Genomic DNA, 17,757 nt, shown 5'->3' with positions numbered 1-17,757 from the left:
AAAGCCAGTGAGAGCACCTGGGATTAGAGAATGACTAGGGAATATTTGGTTTGATTCTGAATGAATTGGGGAGGAGGTGGTATGTGATAGGAGTGAGTTGGGGAGGTGTAGTAGTGTGAGGGTTAGGAGCAATTAGGAAAGGGGTATAAAAACCAAACTTGTTCCTGTTGAGTAGATTCTGACTCAGAGCGACCCTATAGAACAGAGTAGAACTGCCCCATACAGTTCCTGAGGAGCACCTGGTGCATTCAAACTGCTGACCCTTTGGTTAGCAGCTGTAGCTCTTAACCACTACGCCACCAGGGTTTTCAGGGAAGGGATAGTGTGATGTTTAAGAGTGTGGACTTTAGAGTGAAGACTGCTTGAATTCACATCTTGACTTTGCCACTCATTGGCTGTATGACATGGACAAGTTATTTAAACTGTGCCTTAATTTCACTTCTACTTCATAGAATCGTTGAGAGGATTCAAAAATATTAGGAACGGAAATGTGTTATCACGGCCTGGCACATAGTGTTTGGTACCAGTTTGTTGCTTTCGTCATCATCAGAGTGTTTGTAGCACATTAACTCAGTACTTTTAGTTGTGATGGTTTCTGAAATCTCCAGATTGCGGGAGTACCTATGTAAGTTACTTTTTGAAAACCTCCCCAATTGTCCACTGAGTATTTTTTATCTCTACTTTCTTTCCTCCTTGGATAAGCTGTGGAAATGAATTACATCATGATTCCTGTGTACTTCCATTGTCAGCTAAACACTTTGCTAACACAGAATTTTCTGTATTGGCTTGAGAGTAACTAATAGAGTTATGGAAGAGTGACCCAGATCCCATTCTGCTTCCTTTGTCAGCAATAATGCCTTCATTATGGATTATGCTCTAATTGGGTGACAGTGTGGGCTAAACATTTTATAAATGGAATGCTTGAATTTGGATGATTCTTATTGGTTTTGCTATCAAGCCTCTTTAATGCCAGCCTTTGGGAAGCCATAGTTTGGGTTGCTGTTCCTTTTAGTAAAGTGAGAAGATTTAGGATGAACCAGTAACCCTCTGGATTTAGGATTGGCACAAAAAATGAGGTTTTTTGGGGGGATGGGAGAGGGCGTGTATTTTTTTTTTCTTTTTGTAACATTGATACGTGGTCCTTGTAGAAAATTCAGAAAATATAAGAAAGTGTAATGAAGAAGACATGTCCAACTACCCAGAAATGGCATTTGTCTTTTATCATTTTTTCTTGTAATGTGTAATATGTGTATAGTTGGGTTGTTTGTAATGGTTCCTTCTACTTTTCTTCCCTTCATAAACACTGACCCAGGAAATAACAGTTTATTAATTGAAAGTGATAACGGTTTGAACTAATGGACATAGAATTCACACTTTTTGGGTGGTGATTTGTTCTCATAGAGTCTTAAGTGAAAAAATATTTAGAAAATATCTGGTTCAGTTTTCTGATAGGTGAATGTCCAAAACAAATAGGAAATGATTGCCTGTTACAAATCTGATTATAAACTCAGCAAGATTGTGAACTACTGGAGAGCAAGTATCAATGGTATCAATGGCAGGCATGTCTTCAGCACATAAATACTTGATCGACGATGTCCCATCTTAATTTCAGTTTTTTTAAAAATGGGTACCACGCATGTATCTAGTAAAAAACTACGGTGATGTAAAAGTGCATACAGTGAAAAGAGCTTCCCATGCATTCCATACCCTCAGTCTCTTTTTTTTCAGAGGCAGTCACTATTAACAGTTAACTACATGCTCTTTAGAATTTTTTCATATGTACTTATGATATATGTATATATTCTTTTCATTTTTAAACCAAAAAGGCTAATATACTTGTCGTTCTGTGCTTGGCGTTTTTTCACTAAAGGATACATCTTGTAGAACTTCCCATATCAACACATTGAGGGCTACCTCATTTAAAGACTGGCTAGTATTTTGTTGAGTTTTCCCATAATTTTAGCCTGTTAATGGATATTTGAGTTATTATAAGCATGGATGTGTTGAATATCCTATACATCTATGTAGAAATGGAATCTCTTTGTGAAATGATGTGTACCTTTTAAATTCAGATACACAAATTCAGTTAGATACTACAAATTTCTGAACCTTATTTTCTTAACCTCTGGTACACATATTCAGATAGATACTACCAAATTTCTGAACCTTATTTTCTTAACCTCTGATACACATATTCAGATAGATACTACCAAATTTCTGAACCTTATTTTCTTAACCTCTGAAGTACTTCTGTGTATCTGCTCTAGGTTCTGGTCTTGACCCATAATAGCTAAAATTTACTATGGTGCTAGGAATTGTTCTTAGCACTTTACATGTATGAGCTAATTTAATCCTTATAACCCTGCATATTAGTTTCCTATTGCTGTTATAACAAATTGCCGTGAACTTAGTGGCTTAAAACAACACAGTTTTATTCTTTTACAGTTCTGGGGACCAGAGTCCTAAAACGGTTTGGTAGGTCTGTCTTCCTTCTGGAGACTCTGGGGGAGAATCCATTTCCTTGTCTTTTCTGATTTCTAGACATTTCTTGCATTTCCTGACTCATGTCCATATCCTCCTATCCTCCATCTTCAAAGCCAGCAGTGAAGCCTTTTCCAATCTCTGTCCATCCCTTTGCTTCCACCATCCCATTGCCTTCTGTGTCTGTGTCCCTCCTGCCTCCCTCTTATAAAGACCCTTGTGATTACATCAAGTCCACCTGGATAATCCAGCATACCCTTCCTGTTTCAGGGCTCTTAACAGCATGTCTACAACATCCCCTTGCCGTATAAGATGACATTTTCACAGATTCTGGGGATTAGGACGTGGGTATCTTTTGGGAACTCAGTATTCAGCTACCATAACCTTTGAAGCAGATTGTGTTTTATAGGACGCTGTAAAACAGAACAGTGAAGACAGAGAAGTGAAGTACTTGCCAAGGTCATACAGAAAGTGGCAGAGCAGGGATTTGAACACAGATACCTAGCGCCAAAGTCCTTGTTCTTAACTTTTAACTCTTGCTATCTCTGAACAAATCGTTTAAACTCTCTAATTCAGCTTTATCATGGTCAGGAGCACCAGTTCAACAATATCTTATGGTTGCTCTGAGGATCAAGTGAAATCAGTACCAGCTGCTGTCGAGTTGCCTCTGACTCATGGTGACCCTGTGTCAGAGTAGAACTGAGCTCCATAGGGTTTTCATGGCTGTGACCTTTTGGAAGAAAATCACCAGGGCTTTCTTTGGAGGCACCCCTGTGTGGATTTGAACCTCCATCCTTTAAGCTGAATGCTTAACTGTTTGTGCCACCCAGGGACTCCGAAATGAAATGGAGCCCTGTATAAGTATAATGGTATTGTTGAAGAACTCCTTACTCATAGCAATAAAGAGTCTGTGAGTTAGGCCCCTGGCTTTCTGGTTTTCATGTTTCTAGGCATTTGTGTGTTTTGTTCGTTTTCTGTTTAGTATGGACGGATTATTTTAGCAGCTTGTAGGCTGTAACTGTTCTGTGTGGCTTTTTCATATCTTATGGCCCTAAGATTTGTTGCTTGTGGTTTGAGTATTATTCAGTTTCTTTTGGAAAACCTAAAAGGACAAGAACCTCCCTTTTAGAGATTAAAATTTTGGTATTACTTTATTATCTTTGAGGGTGTACTCAAATGGTAAATTTGAGAAGAAGCTGACTTTTGGTTTCAGAACCAGGTTCATTATTTTAAATTTGCAGAGTCCTTCTGTGGCTCTTAAATTGACACATTTGGTTAGCTTGATAGTCATCACATTTATTGAGTGTATGTTATATGCCAGGCACTTTCTAGGTGCCAGGGATACACAGTTAATAAGACTCGGTCCATGCCTTCATAGAGCTTACCATTCCAGTGGGGAAAGCAGATTTCACACACACAAATACATAATAAGACAGTTTAGATGTGGTAAGTGTTGTTAAATAAGGAAGAGTGACTTGGAAGCCACTTTTACAAGATGGTCAGGGAAAGTCTAATAGAGGTGACATTTAAGCAGAACCTGATGGATAATACTAGTTGGGGAAATAGACCTCCAGACAGAGGGGATGGGAAAAAGCAAAGGTGGGATGGCCAGTTTGAAATGTAGGGAGGGAGGGAGGCAGGGAAGTGAAGGATACCAGTGTGGCTGGAGTGAGCCAGGAGCAAGCAGCATGGAAAGAGGTTTGTCTTACTTATCTAGTACTCCTATAACAGAAACACCACAATTGGGTGGTTTTAAAGAACAGAAATTTATTTTCTCACTGTTCAGGAAGCCAGAAGTCCAAATTCAAGACACTGGCTCTAGGGGAAGATACTTGTCCCAGCTTCTGTAACCTTGGCCCCCAGTTCTTTGGCGATCTCCAGGTAGCATCTGTCTTTCCCCGTTCATGCTTGCTTGCTTCTGTGCCTGATCTGCCCTTTTTATATCTCAAAACTAGTTAGGTTTAAGACACACCCTACATTGATACGGGCTCATTAACGTAACAAAGAAAACCTTATTCCCAAATGTGATTATATGCACAGGTATAGGGGTTAGGATTTACAACACATAATTTCAGGCATGCAATTCAGTCCATAAAGTCTGGAAGTAGCAGGTGCCAGATTGTGTGGGGCCTTGTAGGCCATAGAAGTAAGTTTGGAGTTTAAGTGTGATGGGATGCACTATACTAGTTTATGTTGGGAAGTCACATGATCTGATAGCCAATTTTAACAGATGATTCTTGACTGCATTATGAAGACTAGATTGTAGTCATTGTGGGGGAGGGGAGCAAAAGGAAATGGAGACCACTTGGGAGGCTGTTGCAGAGATGACAGTGATTTGTGTTTGGTGTTTTCATTAAGATGGAGAAACATTGATGAATATGGGATAAAGTTCGGAGGTAAAAGAGTCGAGAATGCTGATACATTGGGTGGAAGGGTGAAACAATGAGAGGACTCAGTGGTGACTCCTCTGCTTAGTATCCCAGATTTTATTGTCATAAATTGATAAAACTAAAAGTCTTTAAGAACTTGATTCATACAATAAAGAGTTAAATTAGTTTCATTTGCTTTATCAACATGGAGTGATTTTGCTTTCCCTGGGAACATAGGACAATGTCCAGAGACATTTGTTTGTCAAAGCTGAGGGAGGTGATATATACTGATTAGTGAGTATAGGCCAGGGTGCTATTAAATATATTAAAGTGCACAGGACAGCCCCCTACAACAAAGACTTACCTGGTCCAAATTCAAGGTTGAAACGCTGATATAACAGATGAAATTTTGGTCTAATAGGAGAACATCTGGATTGTAGTGAGGTAGGAAATACATCAGGGATAAATGTAACCAGTATACCAGTTTTTCCTCCCTCTTTTGGTTCTGTTGACTCCTCAGAAATAATCTAGCTAGTGAAATCAATATTCTCTTTTTGGTATATCTGTAACCACTCTAGTGAAATGCTTGAGACTTTTCTGGGTTGTATTCATTGACTTTTGTAGGCCTCAGTAGAACCGTACTAGGAAAACCAGAGGACTTACGGATCTGTTATTTATTTAGAACACACAATAAGTAAATGATCCACACCAACAAGTCACCTATAATCTCTTGAAGCCAGAGACAACACCCTTAGCAAATAACTCAAAGGTTAGAAGAATAAAGTTTCTAACAATTAGAGTCCCTAGTAGGAGACTCAAACCTAAACAAAATCCACTGCCACTGAGTAGATTCCGACCCTATAGGACAGGTTAGAACTGCCTCATGGGATTTCGTAGGCTGTAATCTTTATGGAAGCAGACTGCTACATCTTTCTGCCATAAAGGGATTGGTGGGTTCAAATTGCCAACCTTTTGGTTAGCAGCCAAGCGCTTAACCACTGCACTGCAGGGGCTCTTCTTTGTAGGAGGATAGTATTTTCTGTTAGGTCTTGTGAGGAATTTGGACATCTTACCTTATCAAAATGTTTCTCAATCAAGGAGAAAGGGTAAAAAATTAAGAGACATTTTTCCCTTTATTTAAAACCCATACAGTTTTTTCTCCATTCACTCCATTCTCCTCTTTTCTACAGACTGTGACTGTCCTCCTTCCAAGAGAACAGAGCAGCAGACTGACTAGAAATCTCACCTGTTTCGCTTTCACACTGCCTAGCTCCTGCCTGGAACTTTAGGAGTGCACCAGGAACTCTTCATGCTAAAGTCTCTCCTATACTTAAGTCCTTTCCTGCTGAATATGCAGGGTGATAGGGAAGTCTAATCTTGGTGAGCCAAGAGTGGTAGTAAAAGGCTAAGAAGGTGTTCACCTGAGACAGGCCCTTCTGCGCTGAGATAGACGGCCTTGGACCTTTTCTGAAACGGGAGGACAAGATGAGAGTCTTCTTCATCCTTCCCTTCAGTGGAGTCAGTGGGGGACCTCATCTCACTGAGACTGCTCCTTTAAGAAGACCCATCACTTTGCTTGGCTGCTTCACTTGTTTACAGTCCCAGAATAGTGCAGCTCAAAATACTGGGACTTTGCTTTTTTTTTTTTTTTTTTAAATTGGCTAAAAGAGACATTATTCTAGTGGGATTTAGGAATGGAAAATAGCAGAGAATGTTTTCCTACTGTATGGGAATTCCTTACCATTAAGTGGCTATGCCGGTCTGCCTGCCACATTTCTGTGCTACTTCTAAGTCTCAGCCGCTGTTGACCTCCTTGGCCCTGTCTTCTGCTTCCAGGTATGGGGTAGCTTCTTGGGGTGTGGCCTTTTTCAGGCCCTCTGTTTCATGTAAGCTGACGGAAACCCCTCAGGACTTAACTCTGGTCAGTAGATCTGGAGTGAGTGGGATCATAATCTTCTAGATTGTTGAACCTCCCTGTTTTTCTTTTCAAATGGCCAAACCGTTATAGTGTAAGAACTAATGCTGGTGCTGGGGTGAGTTCTGGTAGCGTGTGAACGTGTTTACTGTTGGTTTCTTAGGTGCCATGTAAAAAATGAAACAATAGCAACAAAAAACCATGGATCCGCTTAGGCACCCTCTGTCAAAAAATAAGCAATCATTGGATGTAGTATCAGTGCCTCCCTCCCCTACTGTTGCCTTTTACTCAAGTAAAAGCCCCTTTTGTTTAGGGATGGGAGTAGAGGGGAGGGCATTGTATGAGATTACTTGGAAACACAGGGTTGAGGATGACTCAGACAAACAGAAAGATGAAAGAGCCCGTATTATGTGCCTCTAGGTTCTGCTGGTATCTCCTGAATTTTGTCACACTTGGGCTCGTTCACTTCTAACAAGCTTCAGGCATTTTACCTGGGAAGCTATTTTGTTTAGTACAAGGCTGTTTGAAATTTGACCCATAAAAATCATTGGAATCACTGTGAATCAGCTTTTCAGGGAATCTGTCTTTAACTTTTCAAGTTATCTCCAGTTTGTGTGATCCTATTTTTTTCTAGTCTATCATTTCCTTAAAGTGATTGATTTTTCTGGAATTGGGCAGGCATTTGACTTTTTGAGCCAGGGTTGATATAACAGGCAAATTTCTTAGTAAGCTGACCTTCTGTGTTTTTCCTATGGATGCATCTCCTGGCTGTACCACCCTTGAATTTATCCTGGAGAAGTGTGTAGCATGGAAGCAGTCCTGAGGCGTGAACTTCCCTGGAGAATCTTGCCTGCTTTGGGAGGAGCTCCGATGAGATCAATTCAGTCTGAGGCTAGAATGGCTAAATTACTTAGCACTTTTGATTGGTAATCAGAAATCAGAGGAAAGCTAATGGATGAGAGAGCCTGAAGAAGGGAAAGGAAACAAAGGTATAAAAAGTTCTAGGCAGGAAAAATTGGAAAGACCTATGAGAAGGAACACAGAAGTCAGAAAATGGTGGATGCTTCCTTGAGGTTGAGTCTTCCCAATGACTTTTGGCCAGCAACTGAGTCTTTGTTTGACTGGTCTGTGTGGTCAGCTTGGTGGTAGCTGGGGTTCTTGGGCAGAGAAGTATGTATACCAGCCATATGTAAGCACCTGACCTGTGGCTTGACTTCACTGGAGAATGCTTCTACTTTCTGGTAGGGTTTTTTTTTTTCTTCTTCTCCTGATTTTCTTCTACTTGAGACTGAATTATTGCCGCCACTTCCCAGGAAATTTGACTCCAGATGCTAGAATCCTAGAAAAGAACCGACAGAGCTTCATTCTGGCGTGTATTCACATAGACTCCAGGTTCAGGTTAAGAGGCAACATAATCTCAGTAATTCAGCATTCGTAGAGTATTCTAGAAACTCCTCTACTTGCCAGCCCGATCCCTTCTGCCTGGTGAATAGGCCATCTACATGGCTGAGTTGTTTTCCATGATCTCTCATGACCTTTTCTTTCAGAGAGCTCAGTGCAGCCTATATGTATAATTCACAAATGGTTATAAACATTTATTGAGTGTCAATTATGTGCCTTATTAATCTCTCTGTGAAAAAATGTTTTAAAATGAAAACTCAGAGGTGAAGTGTTAAGTCTGGAGAGGGATGGCAGATGCCTTCTGTCTCAGATTTCTAGTGCTGCTATAACAGAAATACCACAAGTGGGTGGCTGTAAGGAGCAGAAATTTATTTTTTCACAGTTTAGGAGACTTGAAGTCCGAATTCAGAGCACTGGCTCTAGGGTAAGGCTTTCTTTCTCTGTTGACTCTGGGAGAAGGTCCTTGTCTATTTTTCGTTTTGTTCTTGAGTTCCTTGGCAATCTTCCTTTGGCATGACATCTATCTTCTCCCATTTGTGTTTGCTTCTGCACCTAATCTGCTCCTTTTATATCTCAAAAAAAAAAAAAAAAAGTGATTGGTTTAAGACACCCCTCTGCTGATATGGCCTCATTAACATAATGTATTTCCAAATGGAATTACATCTACAAGTATAGGGGTTGGTATTTGCAACATACTTTTGGGGGATACAGTTCAATCCATAACACCTTCATTCCCAGGAAAACCCAGCTGTCTTGATTTGAGGCTATTTGAGGATCCCGTGGTTCTTTCTAGGGGCTCTGGTGGCACAGTGGTGAAGTGCTTAGCTGCTAACTGAAAGGTTGGCAGTTTGAACCCACCAGCAAGCTGCTCCTTGGGAGAAAGATGTGCCAGCCTGCTTTCATAAATATTATAGCCTTGGAAACCCAATGGGGATGTTTTACTCTGTCCTATAGGGTTGCTATGAGTCAGAATTGAATCAGTGACAGTGGGCTTTAGATGGTTCTCTCTGCACACCCTTCCTGGTCTTGGTGATCATGGGCTTAGTTTGCTAGTTGGTAGGTCACACAGTGCACTATGGGTTTTCCCTGTGTCTCAGTCAGCTCTTTTATTTAGATCTGGACTGTCTGTCAGACAGATACACTGTCTTTGTCTCTTTCTTTCTTCTCTTCTCTTTCTCTTGTGAATCAAGAAGTTAAGTCTGCCACTACAGGGGAAAAAACGTCTTTCAGGAACTAAATATAAATGATTTTAGGCTCTGTACTGTTCTGGTTTGTTTGTGGCATTTTTCTTCCCTCTATTAGCACAGAGAATTGAGTTTGCTACTTTTTAAAGGGTTGGCCAAAAAGTTTTGGTTTTAAAGTACGGCCTTCCTTGACCACCATAAGAGAAGAATCTCTGCCCTCATCTTGTAGTCTCTAGCCCTCTTTCCTGATCTTTATTCATACCACTTATCACCATTTGACATACCATGTATTTTTTAAAATCAACTTTATTATGGTATAATTTATGCATAATATAATGCACACATTTTATAAGCTTGTGGTTCTGTGAGTTTTGACAAATGTATACACCTGTGTAACCACCAGGAGTCCCTGGGTAGCGCAAACGGCTACTAACTAAAGTTGAGGGTTCCAGTCTGCCCAGAGGTGCCTCAGAAGAAAGGCCTGGTGATCTGCTTCTGAAAAGTTCGCCTCTGAAAACCCTTTGCAGCACGCTTCTACTCTAAAATACGTGGGGTCGCCACGAGTCAGGGTTGACTAGATGGCAACTGGTTTGGGGTTTTTTTGCTTTAATTAGAATTCTGTATCAATGGAATCATATTGTACTGTTTAGTGTAGGGCTTCTTTCACTCTCCATAGTGTTTCTGAAGTTTGTCCATGCTGATGACATGTCTTAGTGGTTATTTCTTTTTATCGCTCAGTAGTATTCCATCGTACAGATATTCCACAATTTGTTTATCCGTTCACTTGGTGATAGACATTTTATTTTTATTTTTTTATTGTGCTTTAAGTGAGAGTTTACAAATAAAGTCATTCTCTCATACAAAAATTTATATACTCTTTGCTGTATACTCCTGGTTGCTCTCCCCCCTAATGAGAAAGCACACTCCTCTCCACCCTGTATTTCTGTGTCCATTCAGCCAGCTCCTGTCACCCTCTGCCTCCTCATCTCTCCTTTAGACAGGAGCTGCCCACATAATCTCATGTGTCTACTTGAGCCAAGAAGCTCACTCCTCACCAGTATCATTTTTTATGGTCCAGTCCAGTCTCTGTTGATAGACATTTTTTATTTTAATTGTTTGAGTATTGTCTCTCTCTTCTATTAGAATATAAACTCCATGAGGGCACTGATTTTTTTTTTTTTTTTTTGGTAATTTTTATAGAAATTAAGAGAAAACCATTTTAAAGGGTACAGCTCAGTGGAATTTAGTACATTCACAATGTTGTACAACTTCCACCTCTATCTAGTTTGAAAACATTTTCATCATTCCAAAAGAAAACTCTATACCCATTAAGCAGCCAGTCTCCAGAGGGCAGTGATTTTTGACTCTTCGTCAGCATCTAGAAGAGTGTGTGGCACATAATAGGTACTCAAATAATACTTATTGGATGAATGAAATGAGCTAGTGAAAATTAGTCCATTTAATCATTAATTCAATGAGTTCTTGCTATGAGCACCTACTATGTACTGATGATGAGGAAGATACAGAGTGACACTGGGACGTTGAACTTGCCCTTGAGAAGAGGACAATCTACTGATAATAGAAGACAGATACATAAAAATAAGGTAGATGGTGTCAGAGATGCATAGCGAGAATATCAAGGGAATTCAGGGAAGGACAGTATTGCTGAAGGGGTTACTATTGTTATTGACTCTAAATAATTATAAAAAAACCCAAAAGCTCATTGCCACTGAGTTGATTCCAACTCATAGCGACCCTACAGGATAAAGTAGAACTGCCCTATGGGGTTTCCAAGGCTGTAACTCTTTACTGAAGCAGACTGTGCTGGTGGGCTTGAACCGCTGACCTTTTGCTTAGCAGCTGAGCACTTACGCACTGTGCCACCAGGGCTTAAATAGTTACAGCATATATATTTCACCAGGACTCCACTATCACATTGCATGTAGAATAGAAATCAGGCCCTTTTCAAGCTCTACCTCGGACACCAAAGATCTCGTTACAAAGCTGTGTCATCTGTTGAGTTCTTCAGCATAAACTGTGAGAAAAGCATTTTTGTAAATCTCTGGTGTGGTAATAATTCCTGGAATGATGTCACATCATTCTTTTGAGGACTGAGTGTTTCCTTATGTATAATATATGTATTATGCAATCTTATAACAGCTTTTTTTTTTTTTTAATTGATATATCCTTTCCAGGGAGAGAGTGGTAAGTATTGAGTACATATCCTCTTTGTCCCATTATCCCTAATTCTTTAATGAGGCATTTATTGGAAAACTTCCATAAGGAAGGTTTTTACTTAAGATAATGGAATGAAATTCTTTGGTGGTGGTGATGCCGACTGTGGCCTAGAGGCAAACTAGGCAAACCAGGGCAACTACAAGAATAATGTGAGTCAGCATTTCTCCAGCATCTTCTATGTGCCACCCACTGTGCTAAACACCTGACATGCATTATGTCATTTAATCCTTACATCAACCCTATGAAGTACATTGTGTTGTTATTCTCATTTTGCAGGTGAGAAAACTGAGGCCCAGAGAAGTTAAGTAATTTCTTTAAGGTTATTCTATAGCCAGTGAATAGTAGAGGCAGGTTGATTGAACCCTTACTCGTGATACCATACTGTTCCCATCCCTTAGAGAGTATGTGGTATCTAGAACATTCTGTGCTGTGTTCATTCAATCTTTTAACAAATATGTGTTGATTTCTTACCATGCATCAGGTACTATGCTAGGGATACAGTGGTAAACAGTACAGGCCAGATTCCTACCATCATAGAGCTTACATTCTAGTTGGGAATCTCAGAAACAGGAAGGAGAGGAAGAGATTTGGGGTAGAGGGAAGATGGAAGGTTTGAGGGAGAGAAGGGTTGAGAAAACTGAAGGTAGATGTTGTTAGGTGCCATCCAGTCAGTTCTGACTCACAGTGACCTTGTGTACAACAGAACAAAACATTGGCCATATCTGTGCCATCTTCACAGTCATTGCTGTGTTTGAGCCCATCACTGTAGCCACCATGTCAGACCATCTCATTGAGGGTTTTCCCCTCTTTTATTGACCCTTTACTTTACCAAGTATGATATCCTTCTCCAAGGAGTGATCTCTCCTGATAACGTGTTCAAAGTATGTGAGACAGAGTCTCACCATCCTCACTTCTAAGGAGCATTCTGACTGTACTACTTCCAAGACAGATTTGTTCATTCTTCTGGCAATCCATGGTATATTCAATGTTCTTTGCCAACACCATAATTCAAATTCATCAATTCTTCGGTCTTCATTATTCATTGTCCACCTTTTTCACACGGATGAGGCAATTGAAAACACCATGGCTTGGGTCAGGTGCACCCTAGTCCTCAAAGTGACTTCTTTGCTTTTTAACACTTCAAAGAGGTCTTTTGCAGCAGATTTGCCCAATCCAATATGTCATTTGATTTCTTGACTGCTGTTTCCCTGGGCGTTGATTGTGGATCCACAGAAAGTGAAATCCATGACAACTTTAATCTCTTCTTCATTTATCATGATGTTCCTTATTGGTCCAGTTGTGAAGATTTTTGTTTTCGTTATGTTGAAATGTAAGCCATACTGAAGGCTGTGATATTTGATCTTCATCAATAAATGCTTCAGGTCCTCTTCACTGTCAGCAAGCAAGGTTGTGTCATCTGCATATCACAGGTTGTTAATGAGTCTTCCTCCAATCCTGATGCCACGTTCTTTCTTCATATAGCCTAGCTTCTCAAGTTACTTGCTCAGCATACAGATTGAATAAGTATGGTGAAAGGATACAACCCTGATGCACAGCTTTCCTGACTTTAAACCATGCAGTATCCCTGTGTTGTATTCGAAAAACTGCCTCTTGGTCTATGTACAGGTTCCACATGAGCACAATTAAGTGTTCTGGAATTCCCCTTCTTCACAGTGTTATCTATAATTTGTTATGATTCATAGTTGAATGTCTTTGCATAGCCAATAAAACACAGGTAAACATCTTTCTGGTATTCTCTGCTTTCAGCCAAGATCCATCTGACATCAGCAAAGATATCCCTTGTACCATGTGCTCTTCTGAATCCGGCTTGAATTTCTGGCAGTTCCTGTTGATGTACTGCTGCAACCGCTTTTGAATTATCTTCAGCAAAATTTTACTTGTATGTGATATTAATGATATTGTTCGATGATTTCCACATTCCATTGGATTGCTTTTCTTTGGAATGGGCATAAATATGGATCCCTTCCAGTTGGTTGGTGAGGTAGCTCTCCTCCAAATTTCTTGGCACAGACAAGTAAGCCCTTCCAGTGTTTCATCCATTTGTTGGAACATCTGAATTGGCATTCCATCAGTTCCTGGAGCCTTGTTTTTCTCCAATGCCTTCAATGCAGCTTGGACTTCTCCCTTCAGTACCATTGGAAATAACAGTCTTCAGCAACATAAAAGATGACTGTACACGTGGACCTCACCAGGTGGAATACAAAGGAATCACATCAACTACATCTGTGAAAGAGACGATGGAGAAGTTCAGTATCGTCAATCAGAACAAAGCCAGCTTGAGAAGACAAAGTAAATTATTATAATGAAATGTGCAAAAACCTGGAGTTAGAAAACCAAAAGGGAAGAACACGCTCAGCATTTCTCAAGCTGAAAGAACTGAAGAAAACATTCAAGCCTTGAGTTACAATATTAAAGGATTCTATGGGCAAAATGTGTTGAACAACACAGAAAGCATAGAAAGAAGATGGAAGGAATACACAGAATCACTGTACCAGAAAGAATTGATGGATATCAGCTATTTCAGGAGGTAGCATATGATCAAGAATCAATGGTACTGATCAGGGTAGAGCAGTACTCAAACCTAGCTCACTTCTGTTTAGCCTATTGCTTTTACTGCTAAGTTCCAGAGCCTTTACTAGAGCTTATGTCTGTTTTCATAGCTGGCCAAATATAAGAATGCCATGCCACTTAAAAGGGAGGGCTGCATGTCCCATTCAGAAGCCCCTTGTAAGGGTCCCTTGAGGACATTGTGGGTCTTGCAGATGACTGAGTATTTCCGGTCTGTCCTCAGAATTCAGCCTTGCCTTGGAAAGCTTTTTATTCAGATGTAAATGTGAGCTGAACTGAGTGAGTTGGTTGTGGTCAAAGAAAAACTGGTCTTGGAGCTAAAAATGACTCTTTTTTTTTAGGGAATTTGTTTTGTGGATCATCTCTACATGGAAGCATTCTCTTGCCTGCTGGGGCAGGAGGGAAGCTACAGACAGTGTCTGTGAGGCGATGCTTCAGAAGCAGCACTAGCAGTTAGTAAGACATGGGAGAATTCCTGCCTCCTCAAGTAATGGAACACTTTGGGGACTCGGGAGCGGAAGAAAGTGATCTTTGCCCTTACCAAATGTGCTCAGGAAGCCAACCTCATGACAGTGCTTTCAAGAACACATTTGGTTGAGAAATGATTGTGTTTTTACATGAAACCCTATCAACACATACATGAATAAACACAAACATATACACTCTTAAGACAGAATGAAAGGAAATTGTCTGAACTTGCTGGGTTGGGGACATAGGTTTATTAAAACTTTCTGGTAGTAGGGATTTGCTGTTGGAATGGAACCTTATCATTTGGACTTTAAATATAGGCTGGCTAGTGGTCTGTTTCACATGATTTAAGTAAAATTCTGTCCGAAAATTAGGGCATGAAACTCTTCTCAGTGTGATGACAGTAGCTCTGAATTTTTCAAGGAAGAATTTCCTCACCTTCCCCTTTCTTTCTTCCTCCCCCAGAAGAAAGAAAATGTCACCTAAGTTCTATACTTACGCTGGTCCAACAACATCAGGTCAGTGCTGGACACTAGATTAAACTTGATTCATGTCTGTTGGTTAAATGGAGTAATCAAGTTCTAATTTCCATTTGGGGTTATGACCCCAGTTCTGATAAGAACAAGAATCTTGTTTGGATTTTCTGTATTCTGTCTCTTCATCTGAACTCAGCCAAGTAAAGAAATGGCAAGCAAAGTGAACTGTAAGAAATAAAAGTCATTAATATGAAATGAACTTTGGGAATAACTTTTGACTTAAAATCTAAGTGGAGAGGTATAAAATACAGTAAAACCTGGAAAAGCTGGAACCTGTATAAGGCAGAAACCTGTCACAGAAGGAAAACTAATTTCTCACTAAATAGAGAGTGATAGAAAAGTGGTGATTGTACCCTGGCAAAGATGGAAAACTTGTGAAACCCAGAAAAACAAGACAGCCCCATCAAGTTCTGGCTCTCACAGGTTTCACTGTAAGTCTTTTTTGGCCCAGGAATGGGATTTGTTATAAGCATTCCATTGTGGTTAGGAGCAACCAAGCTTCCCATAGCCCTTTCCATTGCTTTGGTGAAGGAACTGATTTTTGCCCTCTGCCTCAGGGAACACCTTTATAAATTTAGAATACTGCATGGTTGTGGTTGATACAAATTAAATCCTTTTCAGTCAGAGGGGCCAGAACTGAAAGGACCTCTGGGCTGAGCTATTCTCCTTAGAATGTTTTCTGATGTATTTGGGGTATAACTTCTAACCCAAGAGTCTCTGACTCTATTGAACTTCTCTCCTTCTAAGGCTCTTTGACTTTAGTTCCTTCCTCATGTCTTGCTTTTCCATTCCCAGGCCTCCTCAGACCAAAGCTCATTGTGATTGTTAAGTTCGTGTGTCAGCTTGGCTGGGCTATGATTGTCAGTAGTTTGGCAGTTGTTTTGTAGTTGACAGTTAGGTAATAATGTAATTATTCTCCATTTTATGATCTCTCATAAGTAATATAATCACTTCCATAATGTGATCTGGTAGGAACAGCCAATCAGTTGTACAGGGAGTTTCCTCAGGGGAGTGGCCTGCACCCAATGTATATGGATAGTCTGGCAAAGATCACTCCTTGCTCTGGATCCTGCATCTGACTTGTCATCATCTGACTTCTGGTTCTTGGAACTTGAGCCAGCGGCCTGCCATATTGCCTGCCAATCTTGGGATTCATCAGTGTCTGCAGCCTGTGAGCCAGCAATCTGCTGGCTGACCTGCTGATCTTGGGTTGGTCAGCCCCTGCAGCTATATGATTCAGAGAAGCCTCCAGCCTGACACCTGACACATGGACTTGGGACTTGCCAGCCTCTACAACTGTGTGAGACAATTTCCTTGAGATAAACATGTTTCTCTTTCTCTCTCTATATATATACACTTCACGGGTATTGCTTCTCTAGAGAACCCAGCCTAAGATACCCACACATTCTTTCTGGAATGATTCTCTGAGGTCTAAGGAGGGAGGCTCCTGGTCACAATTTCTCAAGGCAGACTATTTGTCTGTTTGGGTCAGGGTTGACTATGGGATGCTTTTCACCACCATGAACTACTTTGAATTCTAAATTGCAGCAATGGAGATCATTAAATACTGTTGTATTTCATTTTATAAACTCAACTTGGAACACTAAACAAAGTAAAAAGGTTTGTGGGTGTGATAGAGGAGGTAGTTAGGTTTGTTGGGTTTCTTAAAGATTAATATGATGTTAGATGGTTATTTTATTAGGCATCCCTATAAAGCCAGTTTAATAAGCTGTTTTGATTAGAGAGGGAAGAAAGGAGTTATCTAAAGCAAGCAGTGAGATCTTTCATTTTCAGATAGAATCAGTTTAGAGCTCACCAAATTGCTGAATTAATTCCTGAATGAGCAACACCTGAGCAACAAGCAGGTACAGGCCAGCTGCTACCACCGGACACCTGGGTATTTTCCCAGTAGGCTGGTCCTTGAATAATAATGACAAACATTTATTGAGTGTTTACTGTATGCTGGAAACCCTGGTGGCGTAGTGGTTAAGTGCTGTGGCTGCTAACCAAGAGGTCAGCAGTTTGAATCCTCCAGGCACTCCTTGGAAACTCTATGGGGCAGTTCCACTCTGTCCTATAGGGTTGCTATGAGTCGGAATTGACTTGATGGCAGTGGGTTTGGTTTTTGGTTTTACTGTGTGCTAGGCCCTTTGCATTGTTGTTATGTGTTGCTGAGTTGATTTTGACTTAGAATGATTCTATATGACAAGGTAGAACTGCTGTCATAGGTCTTCCTAGGCTGTAATCTTTATGGGAGCAGATAGCCAGGCCATTTCTGCCACAAAGTGGCTGGTGGGTTCAAACCGAAGACTTTTTGGTAAGCAGCTGAGCACTTCACCATTGCACCACCAGAATTCCTTACTTTATCTCATTTAGTTCTCTTAGTACCTCCTAAGGAGCCCTGAGGGTGCAGTGGCAGAGGTGCCTTGGAAGACAGGCCAGGTGATCTGCTTCTGAAAAGTCACAGCTTTGAAAACCCTATAGAGCAGTTCTACTCTGCACACGTGAGGTCACCATGGGTCGGTGTCAGAGAGTATCCCTCGGCGTTGTAGGATATTATTATCCTATTAAAGCTT

At 40.5% G+C, this 17,757-nt stretch overlaps 1 protein-coding gene across 3 annotated transcripts in view; it reads left to right on the top strand.

The window, feature by feature from the left end:
* The window catches only part of ZFYVE1 (zinc finger FYVE-type containing 1), a 56,907-nt gene that overhangs the window by 3,064 nt on the left and 36,086 nt on the right, over positions 1-17,757 (top strand). Inside the window, exon 1 of one of the 3 annotated variants that reach the window (XM_049897995.1) lies at positions 15,144-15,163. The exons of 1 other annotated variant lie outside the window; for it this stretch is intronic. Coding sequence is in view for 1 of the 2 variants with exons in the window: in XM_049897994.1 (XP_049753951.1) it covers positions 16,449-16,481 (33 nt within the window). In the remaining variant the exon portion in view is untranslated. One more of the 3 variants, XM_049897994.1, reaches the window with a different exon arrangement.

The sequence above is a fragment of the Elephas maximus genome, chromosome 10 (assembly GCF_024166365.1).
Source record: "Elephas maximus indicus isolate mEleMax1 chromosome 10, mEleMax1 primary haplotype, whole genome shotgun sequence".
Taxonomy (NCBI): domain Eukaryota; kingdom Metazoa; phylum Chordata; class Mammalia; order Proboscidea; family Elephantidae; genus Elephas; species Elephas maximus.
Note: the sequence above shows the minus strand (reverse complement) of the source record. Positions and strands in the feature narration are given on the sequence as shown.